This window comes from Camponotus floridanus, unplaced genomic scaffold, assembly GCF_003227725.1.
Source record: "Camponotus floridanus strain SB8 unplaced genomic scaffold, Cflo_v7.5 scaffold20, whole genome shotgun sequence".
Taxonomy (NCBI): domain Eukaryota; kingdom Metazoa; phylum Arthropoda; class Insecta; order Hymenoptera; family Formicidae; genus Camponotus; species Camponotus floridanus.
In genome coordinates, this window is record NW_020229326.1 from 280323 (window position 1) to 294348 (window position 14026).

The 14026-nt window shown below is 32.9% G+C and overlaps 4 protein-coding genes and 1 pseudogene across 8 annotated transcripts in view; 1 reads left to right on the forward strand and 4 right to left on the reverse strand.

The window, feature by feature from the left end:
- LOC105250589 (RNA-binding protein 24) overlaps positions 1 to 1335 on the reverse strand; it is a 30478-nt gene extending 29143 nt beyond the window's left edge. The window contains exon 1 of one of the 3 annotated variants that reach the window (XM_011256763.3): positions 995 to 1335. The gene's annotated coding sequence lies outside the window, so the exon portion shown is untranslated. The remainder of the gene's footprint in view (positions 1 to 994) is intronic. The other 2 variants (XM_011256762.3, XM_011256764.3) reach the window with 2 other exon arrangements.
- LOC112637795 lies at positions 1229 to 3503 on the reverse strand (annotated as a pseudogene).
- Positions 3504 to 7052: 3549 nt separating this feature from the next.
- LOC105250603 lies at positions 7053 to 9543 on the reverse strand. Its single transcript, XM_011256790.3, has 3 exons — positions 9241 to 9543; positions 8552 to 9141; positions 7053 to 7700 (listed from the first exon to the last, which is right to left on the reverse strand). Exons 1-3 carry the CDS (start codon positions 9326 to 9328, stop codon positions 7143 to 7145), a joined length of 1236 nt encoding a protein of 411 aa, XP_011255092.1. The 5' UTR covers positions 9329 to 9543; the 3' UTR covers positions 7053 to 7142.
- A 745-nt stretch (positions 9544 to 10288) lies between these two features.
- LOC105250587 (gem-associated protein 7) lies at positions 10289 to 13014 on the forward strand. Of its 2 annotated transcripts, XM_011256758.3 has the most exons (3): positions 10289 to 10568; positions 11027 to 11219; positions 12829 to 13014. In XM_011256758.3, the coding sequence occupies exons 1-2, from the start codon at positions 10445 to 10447 to the stop codon at positions 11212 to 11214; spliced, it is 312 nt and encodes a 103-aa protein (XP_011255060.1). In that variant the 5' UTR covers positions 10289 to 10444; the 3' UTR covers positions 11215 to 11219; positions 12829 to 13014. The 2 variants fall into 2 exon arrangements, with proteins under 2 accessions (XP_011255060.1, XP_011255059.1); XM_011256757.3 differs by lacking the exon at positions 12829 to 13014 and having other exon boundaries at positions 11027 to 11291.
- Positions 11279 to 13436, reverse strand: LOC105250588 (mediator of RNA polymerase II transcription subunit 30). Of its 2 annotated transcripts, none has more exons than XM_011256761.3 (5): positions 13234 to 13436; positions 12846 to 12971; positions 11907 to 12314; positions 11542 to 11798; positions 11279 to 11461 (listed from the first exon to the last, which is right to left on the reverse strand). In XM_011256761.3, exons 2-5 carry the CDS (start codon positions 12961 to 12963, stop codon positions 11363 to 11365), a joined length of 882 nt encoding a protein of 293 aa, XP_011255063.1. In that variant the 5' UTR covers positions 12964 to 12971; positions 13234 to 13436; the 3' UTR covers positions 11279 to 11362. The 2 variants fall into 2 exon arrangements, with proteins under 2 accessions (XP_011255063.1, XP_011255061.1); XM_011256759.3 differs by having other exon boundaries at positions 12846 to 13025.
- Positions 13437 to 14026: the final 590 nt, after the last annotated feature.

Below are 14026 nucleotides of genomic sequence, written 5' to 3' on the forward strand. Positions count from 1 at the left end.
AGATGAACAATATCTTTACCCCTGTCCTGGCGACAGTAATTTCTCTTTATAGTCGGAGAATCGTTTTTCAAGAGGAAACACTATTGTTATCTCGTCAGCAAATTAAATGGATTAAAACTTCTTACTGATATTATGATGTTAAATGTGTGTGTTTGAAATATGTTTGGGATAATTAAAAGGCAAGATAAAACTATAGCGAATTGCAGTTTTTTGTATTCTTATATAACTGAACTGCGCGTGTATCTCTCTATACTTTTTTAACGTGTTATACTATCTTATTTTTTTTTTACTTGCATGTCTATTCTTTTTTTAGCTTCCGTCGTTTTATTTTTTTCTCAATCAATAATTCTAGAGTAAAAAATTAAGCCATAAATTCAAATCAAATGGAAATGATAAAAATATATCTCAATCACAAACAAAATGACATTAGTCATTCTCCAAGTGAAAAATAATATTTTTTATTTATACGTCCTCAAGAATTATAAATTAATCCACGATCGATCTTGTCGTCGCGCGCATTTTTATAATTATACCGCGCGATGTGAAAACACGTTAAGCGATACGCCATAATGATAGCAATTAAGGAACGATGCTATCAACGTTAATGAGCCGCGCAACTCCAAAATTCATACAGCGAGCGCAGCGATAGCAGCCTTATACACGGTATGCATTAAATATGACGAGTGCTAACGCGCAAGAGCGATGACTTTTCACGAGTTATCTGGTGGCCAAGCGTGTGCTATTTTCGAAAGAAATAACGGTGAACGGAGCGCAGATCGAAAATAGATCGATCGAATAAAAGAGGAACGTGCCGCGACTTAATTACTTCTCCATAGAGTCAATTTGAGAATCGATATGGAAAGATTGCTACAGCTACTGCGTCGAAATCTTCCCGTTATCGTCGTAATAAAATAAAATATAATTTCCCCAAAGGTCTATTTCTCCCAGAAGGTTCACGAGAAGAGAATCAAGGTTGAAAAAAAGGTTTACTCACCTATGTTTACTCTCGTCGCGCTGCGTGCGTACGAGCGTATATGTATGTACGTATGTATGCGTGTCCGTCCGTACGTCGCACTAGAATCCGCCACCTTGATAATCCCAATGATGATACACAATCAGTATTACACAGCAAAATTAAGAGGGATCCGCGCGATCGGACGCACTCGGGAAGAGACGATCGATCCACTCGGATTGGAAATAAATACGCGGCTCCTGCGTTCGGCACCTCTTCACTTGGACGAGTGCGTGTTGTTAGAGCGAATCACCACGCGCTGAACGGCGCCCTTCTTGCGACCGCGAGCGCGCGCGAAAAAAAAACGCAACCGACACCGACGAAGGCCCACGTGCGAGTGTCGAGCGGTCGAGTTTGAGTTGTCGCGGCTACTGCGCGGCGCTTCGGTTTGCCAGCTGGCTCGTCTCCGCGAGCTCCGATTGGCTCATCCCCGTCACGTGCGTGCGCAACGATCCCGTATACCTGAGGAGAGAAACGAGCGCTGAAATTCAAAAAGCGGAATCGATCGCTTTGACGGCTGACGACGCTCGACGACGGCTCCTTTCGCGAGATGCTTCTCTGCAACGGGATAACGAATGATCGATTGTCTCGACATCATGTGTACAGGTAGATTCACACGCTAGTCTGTATTATCGCGGTGAATTGTCTCGATTGTTTCACTCCCTTCGAGAGTATTTGTGATTTTTATAGATTTTTCGCGGGCCTCTCTTCTGCAAAAACACTGATAATAATGTGTAGATTGATATTTTTTGAAATTTCTTATATTGATTGATAATATGATTCAAAATTTTTATAGACAACTATGTGATTATATTTATTCTATTTAATAAATACTCAAATAATCATAATTATGAAGTTGATAGACAGCCACGTTAATTGTATAATTAATTGTATAATAATTTATAATTATAATTGTATAATTTATCAGAATTATTAAAATACATAATTATTAAAATACATAAAATTATGTTTATATAATGTTGTGAGGAAAACACACAATATAAAACTAAAAACATTTATTATATTTATCCAAGTATTTAATACATTAAATAAATTTTACTTTTTGCCACAATTCTTTCTTCAAAATACTTAAAATATATTAATAATTTTTCAGAAATTATATGCAAAAATATATTTATCTAGAAAAAAATTTATAAAAATACTTATTAAAAGAATTTTATTATATAAGAATTTTATTATATAATCGGATAAATATAAGTTTCTCCCTCTCTTTTGTCCTGCAAGAATTTCTCTTACGAATGGACAACAAAGCGAAACGATCCCGTAGGACTACGAAGCGAGGCGATGGTCCGCGAAGGAGCATCAGCTGTTCGAATTATTATCGTTGCAGACGATGGCAGATGTTCGCTAACATAAGCCTGAAACGCTCTCCCCCGAAAGCTTTAAACTCGCTGATCTTTTTTTCTTTGAGCCGGTGAAAAACTCACGAGAAAAATACACCTTTCCTACGCCTCGCACGCGGCTTGGACATTAACACTACGCAGGAAACGAATACATATCAGTTTGAATTGTAAAATAAAAAATATCCTGCAATGCACATCGTGCTCATCTTTTCAAATTTGTATCAACAAAAATTTTAACGTTATGAGATACACGATCTTTTATTATTTAATATTTTTATACTTTGAAATAAGGAAATTTAAAATAATTATAAATATAATAATCTCAAAAAATCTATCTGATAATGGCATTGGAAACGTATTAATTTATCTGATAATTCATGGCATTGGAAACGTATTAATTTATCTGATAATTCATGGCATTGAAAACGTATTAATTTATCTTTATTATTTAAATGATCTAAATGATTTGTTATAAATTTTAGGATAATTTTTTTCCGGAAATAATTTATACCCATACATACATATATATATATATATATATATATATATATATATATTTATAGTCCCACGTATTATTTGCTATTATGGAAATAAATTTATTATTTCTGATTAATATCAAATTGATTCCAACTAGATTTCAACACAATCATAATATTTTGACCAATAAAAAGTCCAACAGAGTTTTATTACATTGTCCGCTACCTTAGACAAGATTATCACTGCACTAGTAAAGACTTATAAATTACAATTATGTTCCTATGAAAATTTATATGAGATATAGTCCCTTCGTATTTTTCTTATGCACGTTATGCAAATCACGAGCATAGAAATAGTCGTAAACAATTTTATTACGCAAACTCTCGAGGATAAGCAACCAGGCAGCGATAATTCGTAGCTGCCCAGTTAAGTTTCCTTTGAGGATACACGATGCTCGGGAACGTCGCATTGTTCGAAACCTGCCGTTAGTTATGTGCGACGGAATATAGGATATCATCGTCTGTCCGCATCGTCCATGTTCGAAGGAGACCCCATAGGTTCGTGGCACGCGCTGCCAGCTGCCACACAGCTGTCTCTCCTCTGTCGTCCCCTATACACGAGGCCAGGGTTCTTACCCGACCGTGGTGCATTTACCACACCGAACGAACCGTTTCGCTTCTGTGTGCACGACGCACGTGCGTACGCGCGACTCGACGATATTTTGTTGGTATGAGCGACGTGCGGAGTTTCCCTTTCGTATGTAAGAACGCGAAAAAAAATCTATAAAAATGCTCCGAACCATTACGCTGAATCAGTATTTTAGTCGCATAAAATTTCTATTGTTAATGACTTTGTGAGATTAACGCCTATTATTAATTACTCATGAAGTAACTTTGCTCATGTGCAATTTTCATTGTTATATTTAAATTTAATTATATCGTTGTGAATATAATTATATATTTATTTTCCATATACAACATTTAAATGTAAATTTTTTAATCACCGAAAGTCTCTTTTTAATTTTTCCTATACTATAGAAATGATATTTGAATCTGAAATATATACTGCGAATAAAGAATTATACTTTTATAAGAATTATACTTTTTAAGGATTCAGTAGCGTTGCTCTTTCCCGCGCGAAATACATATGCTGAATTGCATATACGATATTACTGGAAGACAGGACTACGCATGGGGCTTTACATTTGCGGTTTCCCATCCGGCTCGACCGGCGCAGCCTCGCAGGAAATAGTCCTGGAGAGTATCCTAGAGGATATAGGGCTATTGGGTTTCGCGTGGAAAAAAAACGAGGTTGCTGGCGACAGAAAGTAGGAGAAAGGGATATACGAGGAGATGTAAGTGCTCGTACGAAAAATAAAAAAGACCGGGAAGGGGGAAAAGCGAAGTGCACACGCCAAGGGCCGGAAATCCCAGGGCATTCAACTCTGACACCCGGTATATATTTAGATTTAAAGAGACCCGATTTCGTAGATATGTACATAGCGCGATTAATTGACAGTCCGAATTTTTAAAATTACACTGAATCTCATATAATAATATCAGCGTTTATTCCAGAATGTTTGGAAGATATATACATGTAAGTCTAGAGAGAGAATAGTATTCTAATATATTTTTTAACAAGCTGGGATATGCAAACGATTATAAAAAATACAAAAGCAAAAGAGATAGAATATTGAAAAAATATCTGATAATTTTAATCACGCGGATAAAGAATGATATTCTTAATCACAAATTTCTGAAAATAATTACTGTTATTTGTAATTTTTACTGTTTTCACTTGTCACATTATAAAATTTCTAAAATTTTTTAATTCATATTTCATATTAAAAAAGAATTTTCATCATTTCAAAATTAAAAATTACTGTAGTTTGATGATTTTTGCATTTTTATTGTTGCAGGATAACAGATAAAAACATTTTTAAAATCATGTCATCAAAATTCGGAATTATGTCGGATCTTTAATTTGCTATGCACAAAAATACGTTAGATACGAATAAAGCTGTGCTGCAAAGTTCACGGGATGACGCGTTGAAAGGATATCAATTGGCAATCTGTTCAATTATTCGTAAGATAACTGATTAGAAAATTTATTTAGATATATTCCTGAACGGAAAATACATGCGAGTACACGTGTTCTGAAACGGTATTATTTACGACGTGTCTGAGTGAAATGTACATTAAATTAGGCCACGTAGCGTTCGATAGCATCATCATTTTTAAAGAAAACTTCACGCTTCCGCGAAGAAAGTCGATCATTTCCTATTTTTCGTGTTTATTGCACAATCGTACATGACGCACGCAATGCCCCGTGTCTCGCATCGGTTCACCCACATATCTGCTCGTGCACGCACGAAAATCCATGGAATTACCGGCAAATGTATATGTGATATGCCATTATATCATATGCCACTCTCCGTGTATCGTATATACATGCGCCGAGAGTGTAACGATCGAGGGAAATTACTGTAATCACGATGTGTCAGAGTTTCGCGATTGGCTCACCCACCAATAAAGCCACTGTCTTTCACGCGCTTTCCAGGTTGAAGGGACTCTGAATTACATAATCATTGAATTACGTATCATATCTCAACATTTTTTCCCGCATTTTTTCCAAACGCTTTTTACTTGTTTTTAAATATGTATATCGTAGTAATCTGTTTCGCAAATTTCTTTCCAATTACTAGAGTTGATTTTACACGAAACATATATGATATTTTAATATACATGAATGATATTTGCATGACTTTTGTAGAGAGAGAAAACGGTTACTTTATTAGAGAGAAACTGGTAACTTTATGTGTTCTTTTTTATGATTCCTCAATTTGTTGCCGCAAATTGGATGTTAGATGCATGATTTAGATTACGAAAATCTGCCAGCTGAAAAATTACGCGCGAAAGCTGCAAGGTACCGACGTCTTTACAGACACAATACCAGCGGTGGCGGCCTTCTCGAAATAGACGAGAAGCCCAGCCCTCCAAACTCGTCCGAAAATAAAACAGGTTTCTTCCTTGCGAGCGATGACGTCCAATTGGTAGGCTCTGATGGAACAGTCATTTTATAATTTATTTATTATCCGATGTTTATTTCCGATTGCCGCTATCGTCTTCGTGCTATTCACACCGTTCAACGAGTTTCGAATATCATCAGATTATCATTTTTGTTGATCAGGTTGTGCAAAATCAATTTCAAACAACTGTGCAATTCTGCGAGCAATTGTTCAAACAAGTTACATATGTCGCAACTTGTATTATCAAGGGCGTGGACTTCTCATAATGGTCATTTTCGTAATGCCAGTAATACTTTTATACGTTTCGCAAAGTTGTTTTTCACAATATTGTCAGAAAATTTGATCGCATAATTTTATACTGTGTGAGTAATGTAATTTAAAGTTAAATGGATTAATATAATTTTCCAATCTCTTTCAGCAATTATATACATTATTTTTTTAAATGTAGATTTTTTATATGAATGTATATATTCATAGTATAGTATATTTCATGTATAGTATATTTTTGTAAAAATGTATAATTTTTAAAACTTTTTATTAACTTTTAATTTTTTCAAATAATTAAATACATAGTTAGATAATATAATGTTTGCTAGTAATGATCGATGTATAACTATTAGTTTGTAAAGAATTAATGTTCGTATCAAATAATGTTTGTATCAAAAGTCTAAATAAATATTATATAGAAATCATTAAGATAATAATATATTTAATTATATTTAAATGAATGATAAAAGAACGTAGTAAACACGTACAGCTATATAGATAAAACTGATACTATAATATACTTTAATAATTGATAGAATTATATGTTTGCATCAAAAATCTAAATAAACATTATACAGAAATCATTAAGATAATAATTATATTTAAATTGATAAAAAAATGTAGGAAATTAACATATAGCTATATAAATAAAACTATAACAGGCAATATAATGTATTTTAATAATTGACAGTATATATCATTATATAGTGCATTAAAATACTACAAATATTTCGTAACTAATATTTTTTTTCTCATCCGTACAATGATAGACAAAATTAAATTTTATATAAAATATATTAAAAAATTTATAATCTCTTTATTAATATATTTTTTAGTAGAAAATAAAAATATATATTATATATTATATATGTATGTACGTATCAAAAAAATAAAATTGCAGGAATTATATATAAATTAGAAAAAATGCCATCAGTTGTGTTTTATTTTACACAATTCGAATCAAAATTTAATCAACGGATATAAAAAATACGACTTACGTCACAGGTCTAAAACCGTCGTTATAATATGGTGGCTGATATTCCGAATGATACAATCGGTTAATATTTGTGCCGGCATATTCGTTTACGTGATCAGGTGAGAATGGCTCGGGAAAGGGTGGATTAAGATGAGAGTAAACATTATACTTGTCATTTTGATAAAAATTAACTGGTTGTTCATACGGTAAATTGTAATTAATCTGATTATAATCACGATGAGCGTTCAAACCTGTCGTGAGGTCCACGTGGTTTATGTTCTGCGGATATCCACCGTAATAAGATGAATGTTGCGGGTAATAACTGGAATTATTAGGTGACGTTTTGTTTTCCCACGGTATTTCGGTTGTGGTTGGAAAAAAAATGAACCTTGTTGTCATAGTCGTAGTTGTATCTTCTGTCACGGTCTGATTCCCATTAGCGGCATTCATGTCTGCAGCTTGAAAATTCAAGGTTGCTCGCGAATCATCGGCATCCACTTGAAGATCTTCACGCTCTCTGATCGATCCTTTCAAGAAATTGCCTTGTTTTCGCTGGCTCTCTTTGCACCCGCGTATCTGATGAGTTTCATCAATAATACGCATTAAAGTGTAATACTACGATCAATGCAGTAAATGTCTTCTCTTTAAAGAAGTTATTATATATTTTCATAAATATGAATTAATTCCAAAGCTCGATTAAAGTATTTAATTGATCAAAGAGATTTTTTTTAAACAAAACTATATCATATATAAACTTCAAAACAAAAGTAAAGAACGTGAAAAAATATTTTTATTAATAATACCATTGAAGAAATATGACAAAAATAAAAACTATATATATATAGTTCATAATATCATTGTGAATCAAATTATAGACGCATCGATATATAGAAGTTATGGAAAAAATGGTAGACCTTAATGGTAGACCTTAATGAGGAAACCTTAATCATTATGTCATATGAGTATCATTTGTCATGTGAATATCTGTCGTATAATACTATCATTATACGAACATTTAATATTACATTCTGTTTTTTTGTGAAACAGCATTAGTAGATTGCCAATCATCAATTCGATACTTGATGTCAAAGTTGTATTTAACAATTCATTTTACAAGAAACTGGAAAAAACTCTTAAAGCTCTCTTCAAATGATTTTACTTAAGTATCAGGAATGGATAGTTAAATTATATTTATTATTATTAGCAGTATAGCAAAAATATCACATATGCTATTATTATTACCACAAATTGATGTTTCTGTATAATTAATTGCGTTTCATATTAGTAATTGAATGCCGGCACTTTTGACTTTTAAGAAAGTACGATATTCATCGCTGATTGAGATGCGAGATTGAGATAAAATGTTGCGTGGTTTTCTGCTCTAATTTCTATTTGTATATCTCGGCGCAATCTATTAAATTACTTACCTTCTCTTCCGCGTTCCGATCGACTTTGGCTCGCAATTCTGTGCGATCGTCAGCCCCATCCTCGCTGCCCATCTTCTTGTTGTTTTTGGACTTGTCCTCGTCTAGATATTCTTCGTTATCCTCCCTCAGATCGATCGGTTGTCTGTTCCCGAACAGATTTATCAAATCGTTATGCGTCGCTTGAGCTTTCGCCAGATTGAATCCAAAGTGACCGGGAAAGAAGAACGGATAAGGTAACAAGGGATAAGGATTGTAATAGGCGGCAATGTAAGGTGAATCTTTGGAGGAACCTAAGTTCAAGCTGAAGGATGTCGGTGGCAGTTTGGCGAAGGTCTTGGCAGTGGTGGACGCTGCGGCTAATCCTCCGAAGCTGAGGCCAGCTAGAAAGGCTAAACTACCCAGAAGTCGCGACTTCCTCCTATTCGTCTCGTTGTACAGATTCTTTGACTCTTCCATAGGTACTAGTTTGCCCTTAAACAGATCGAGATTCTTCCAGAAGATCCCCTTTTCGATCGGAAGAATATCGTTTTTTTCGACGATCGTATCTTCAGACTTGGCGACAGTTATCGGAGATGCGTCACACTTTGTTTCTGCGAAAAAAAATGTCATTAAAATGGAAAAGATGAATCAGGAAGTTAAATCGATATTGAAATATCGTTTGGAAATTTAAAAAAGCTCAAGTTGCTTACCACTGCAATATATGATGACGGCTATTAAAACAACGATGAGGGAGCCCATCGTTACTGCGTCGTGATCAGAACAAGAATGAGGTGACATCGCGTAAACACACACTCTTCGAAATTAAAAAGCTGCGGGTCCTCCCGCATGTTTAGTCTCGAGAAAGTGTGTTTTGTAGATATCGTTATTAGTACGATAACTCCATTGATTCCTAAGCTTTCTTCCTAAACGTGACAATTACATTTTGCGTCGAAAATGTGGGCTATCGATGCAGAACACGTGAGATTATATTTCTCATTGTACTTTAAAACTCTCTCTCTTTTATGATAAATTTTGTGTCTGGAAATATATGCATATGCTTTGTTAAGAAAAATGAAAAGCTGATACATATGCATATTAGTCGAAAGTTTATATGTTGTATAACTTTACAGTTTTCATTTTTTTCCTATGAACTATGATGATTCTATTTAAATTATTTTATCTTATCTGGAAAATTTTTTAAATTATTTGATTTAAAAATGCATATAAAATTGCGATTGTTATATATTTTATTGCATATCTAATGTCTAAGTATTATTAATATATATATATGTATACTCCTGGACAAAATTAACGCATAATTTTTTTCACTTTTTCTTTAAAAGCTGATATTTAAATTTCAACGAAAAAATTTTAAAGAAAAAATAAAAAAATTATGCGTTAATTGTCCAGGAGTATATTTTTTCTCATGATTGATATATTTAAATCCTTTTACACAATTACTTTCAATATGCTTATATTGTAATAATAATACGATGTAATAATACGATCCACTGATAAAATTAAAATTATTTATTTATTTGATGTATAATAATTATTTATTTGATCTAAAATATATCAATATTTTATATTATAAATCATTTGACTCAAATATGATGCTAATTCTTTCCGTTCAAACCTGACAGACTTGTTTGTTGTAACTGCGCATTCTATATTTCTGAATGTTTTTATTTTTGAGAAAGGATGACGTCACAGGTGACGTAGCACTTGGAGCAGACGTCGCGACGTATTAACTCCGCCATCTTGACTCCGCCATCTTGACTCCAGTACTTCGTAGTTCGCTTCGCAGTTCGCAGCAGTTCGCAGTTCGCGGTGTCTATCTCGTATTCTCGTGGTGTGTTAATTTTGCGGAGTCTTGCGGAATCTTGCGGAATCGGAATCGCTTCCTGACAGAAAATGATTGAAGAAGCGGACACTTCGAGCGCGAAAACAGCTGATTCGGGATTTGCAGCTCCGGAGAAACAAAAAGCCCGGGCATTTTTGCGCGAACGCTTCCTACGCGTTATAACCGGCATTGTCGGTAAGAACATTCATACACTCTTCGCGAATACGCTCTTTATTTTCAAACTTAAAACATTCGAGTCGATTTTCATCATATTTTCCAACACGCCGGAATAATATGCTAAATAATAAGATTTTAATGCAAGACGTATTTCCTTGAAATTGTTTGAACATGGCGCCATCGAGAAAGATCCATCGTGCAATGTATGTGCTCCAGAATAAAAAATTAAAATTATTATTAATCATACAGGAGTTATTTGCTGAGAAAGTACACATAAGAATATTTAATTATATGCAATATTTGATTTAAATTTGAGGTTAATGTGTGATATTCATTGATCCTTTATAGATTGTAATTGCATATTGCAAGTATTATTAAAGCAAACAGATATCAATTGTGTAATTAGCATATTTGACATAAACGATTTTTTAAATTACGGTTTAGCATTTGTCTTGATTTCTGTTCAAATGTTACAGGTAAACAAGCAGAGTTTTATCTACATGAAGACACTCGATTGCAGGGTGAATTCAAAGGCTGCGATATAGAATGTTCTGAGATTTTCGTGAGGAATTTGGAAACGCGAATGGGAACAATACCAGAAGCTATTCTGCGAAATGGTGACATTATCTATTTAGATATAGGCAACATTAATATTGACCAATGAGTAAGGTATGTACAAAGAGCAGATAAACATTGTCGATATCATTATGAGATATGTATGAGAAAATCTTGCATTTTATTATTAAATACGTTTTTATAATCAAAACATTATGTCGCATATTAACATAAATTCAAATTTTTGAAATAATGAATTATGAGCGACGCATATTTAACATTGTATTTATTTCTGAAATAATCCGTCTTAAGTGATCTATTATTTCTTTAATATGCCTATTTTTTAATACCACTTGCTGCAAAAGAAACAGATTTTAATTTTAATTAGGACTTATAACAATGATGTATTATGTATAAAAAATATAAATATTCTCACCTCTATCACTTCTTTGCTCTCTTCACAAATGAGTCTGTAAGCTTCCGAAGTCTTCTTTTCATCAGATTTCATATCCCATTCCTCTTTCAATGGAATTAAACTTTCTATATGTGTATATTCCATGCCTTGCAATTGGCAATTCTCGTTACATTTTTCATATATTATTCTTAAACGTTTAAACATCATTTTTATTATTTTCAACTGTTCAAAAATCTTAATCTTTTTCTCATTTGCCATATTTGCCCCTTGTGCTGTACCTGCAAATAAATAATACATTTATAAAAAAATATTTATTAATATTTAACTATTTATTTAAAAGGATAAAAAAAATTAATATTGCATAAAAATTATCATAAAAATTATACCATTAGGCGGTTGGAGCATTTTAAGAAATTGAAAGAGTTCTGAAGTACGGTTGACAATTTCTTGTACTGTTTCTTGTCCACATCTACATAAGCTGGCAGTATTGACTTCCTTAGTTTGTTGCTGTTGCATCGGTGGTTGAGTAGGTGGGACTGGAGTTTGAGGTGTTGTCGCTTGATTACTAGTTTGATTATTCTGTTGAACCATGGCAGCTTGTTGTTGTTGTTGCAATTGCAATTGTTGCTGCTGCATCTGCTGCATTTGTTGTTGCATCGCAATGGAGTGTTGTTGTTGTTGCTGCTGTGCCAATACTTGTTGAGAATTTGGCATTCCCATGGCATTAGAGCCAACGTTACCAACACCTACTCCAACTCCCACTCCCATACCAAATTGCTGAGAGCTTACCATATCTAAAATAACAATTCGTGATTGATCCTCAAAAATTTCTTCAAAGTTTCTTTTATTTTTAAAATTTTGTACTTTCAAATTCGAAATTTGCCATCACTTGACTCCTCATCCATTGCACTATCAAACTATACACATATTTTAGCAATTTTTAGTTTCCTAGAGAATTTATTATGTTACTTAAAGATATGAATATAATAATAGAAAAATAATATAAAATTATTCCAAAATTATTTCCAATCCAAAAATATTCCAATATTGTTGAATTTGACAATCTTATGGTTCTCGCAAACAATTGTTTATTCAATGTAACGGCTAATATTTAAATGAAGAATATAATTTGTTATATTGAATATATCTAGGACTATTGAATTTTTTGTATAAAAAACATTGCGAAACATTATTGTCGTACATGAGACAAGGTTAAGTTTTATTTTCATCTTTCATTTCGCTATGTGTCAATACATATAGGTAAAACGAATGATAAACAATGAAAATAAATACAGAGATTATATTTAGGAAGCTTCAACACTTACTTCCTTGCTGTGGACCTATTAAACCAGAGACCATTTGTCCACCGCCAAACTGAGTGCGCATAGCTGATTGCTGTACATTGGGAAACCCAGATAGAAAAGGATGTTGTTGTCCAGCCATGTCGATTACTTTACAATAATAATATAGTCGATCAATTAATTAATTGTCCCCACTGAAACAATCTGTCACACTATAAGTTAATTTTGAGGTTATATCACCCTTTATACTTATAACACAATTTTTATTTGTATCTGATATTTTTATTGCCAAGAAAAATCATCATTTTGCAATTTTGAGCAGATAAACAATATTTTGCAATAAAAAAGACAGCTTTCTTATTATTTAAATAATTATCAATGACGTAACTTTCTCACATCATTAAAATCATACCTTAATTTTATTATTATAAGCGATGGCACATTTATTTACGCGAATAAGATACATAAAAATCTATATATTTAATATACGTGTGGATTATCGATCCATAAAAGAGACATGTTTTCTCGCGTGTCACGCGAAGCTGTTGAATGATGTGTTCTGCGCATTTGCACTGCGCAAGTCAATGAAGCCAGAATGCCCACGCTAGCAGCACGCAACCATGAATGGAGGGGGAAACGGACATATGAATCACTCATATGATCGCTACCCTCTCCATTCACAACTGCGTGCTGCTAGCGTGGGAATTCTGACGTCGGCGCAAGTAATGTAATTATTCCTGTCATTGAACTTTTTATAATTTTTTTTTTATTATGATAAGCACAATATATTGGAAACTTACAAAATGTTATAAATATATGTCTCGATAAGATATATAATACACATATTTATAAATGATTACGTCGATATTTCATCAACATGATATATCTTATCTAGTATCGATAATGTTACATTTATCAGCAAATATAAATTAAAGAAAGAGAGAGAGAGAGAGGGAGAGAGAAAATCTGCTCTTTATATATAGTTTAATTTCTGTTTTATATATCTTTTACATATCAAATATATATATTAAATATTAATTTATAAAATGTGAGTTTTTTTATATTTAATAACTTTTCAAATTTCATGTTATTCGTGGAATATTTTTCATTTGATTATTCTTGTATTAAAGATATATATCGTGAATTTTTTATTATTATATCTCACAATATAATCAGATGGGATTATTATCATATTTATATTCAAA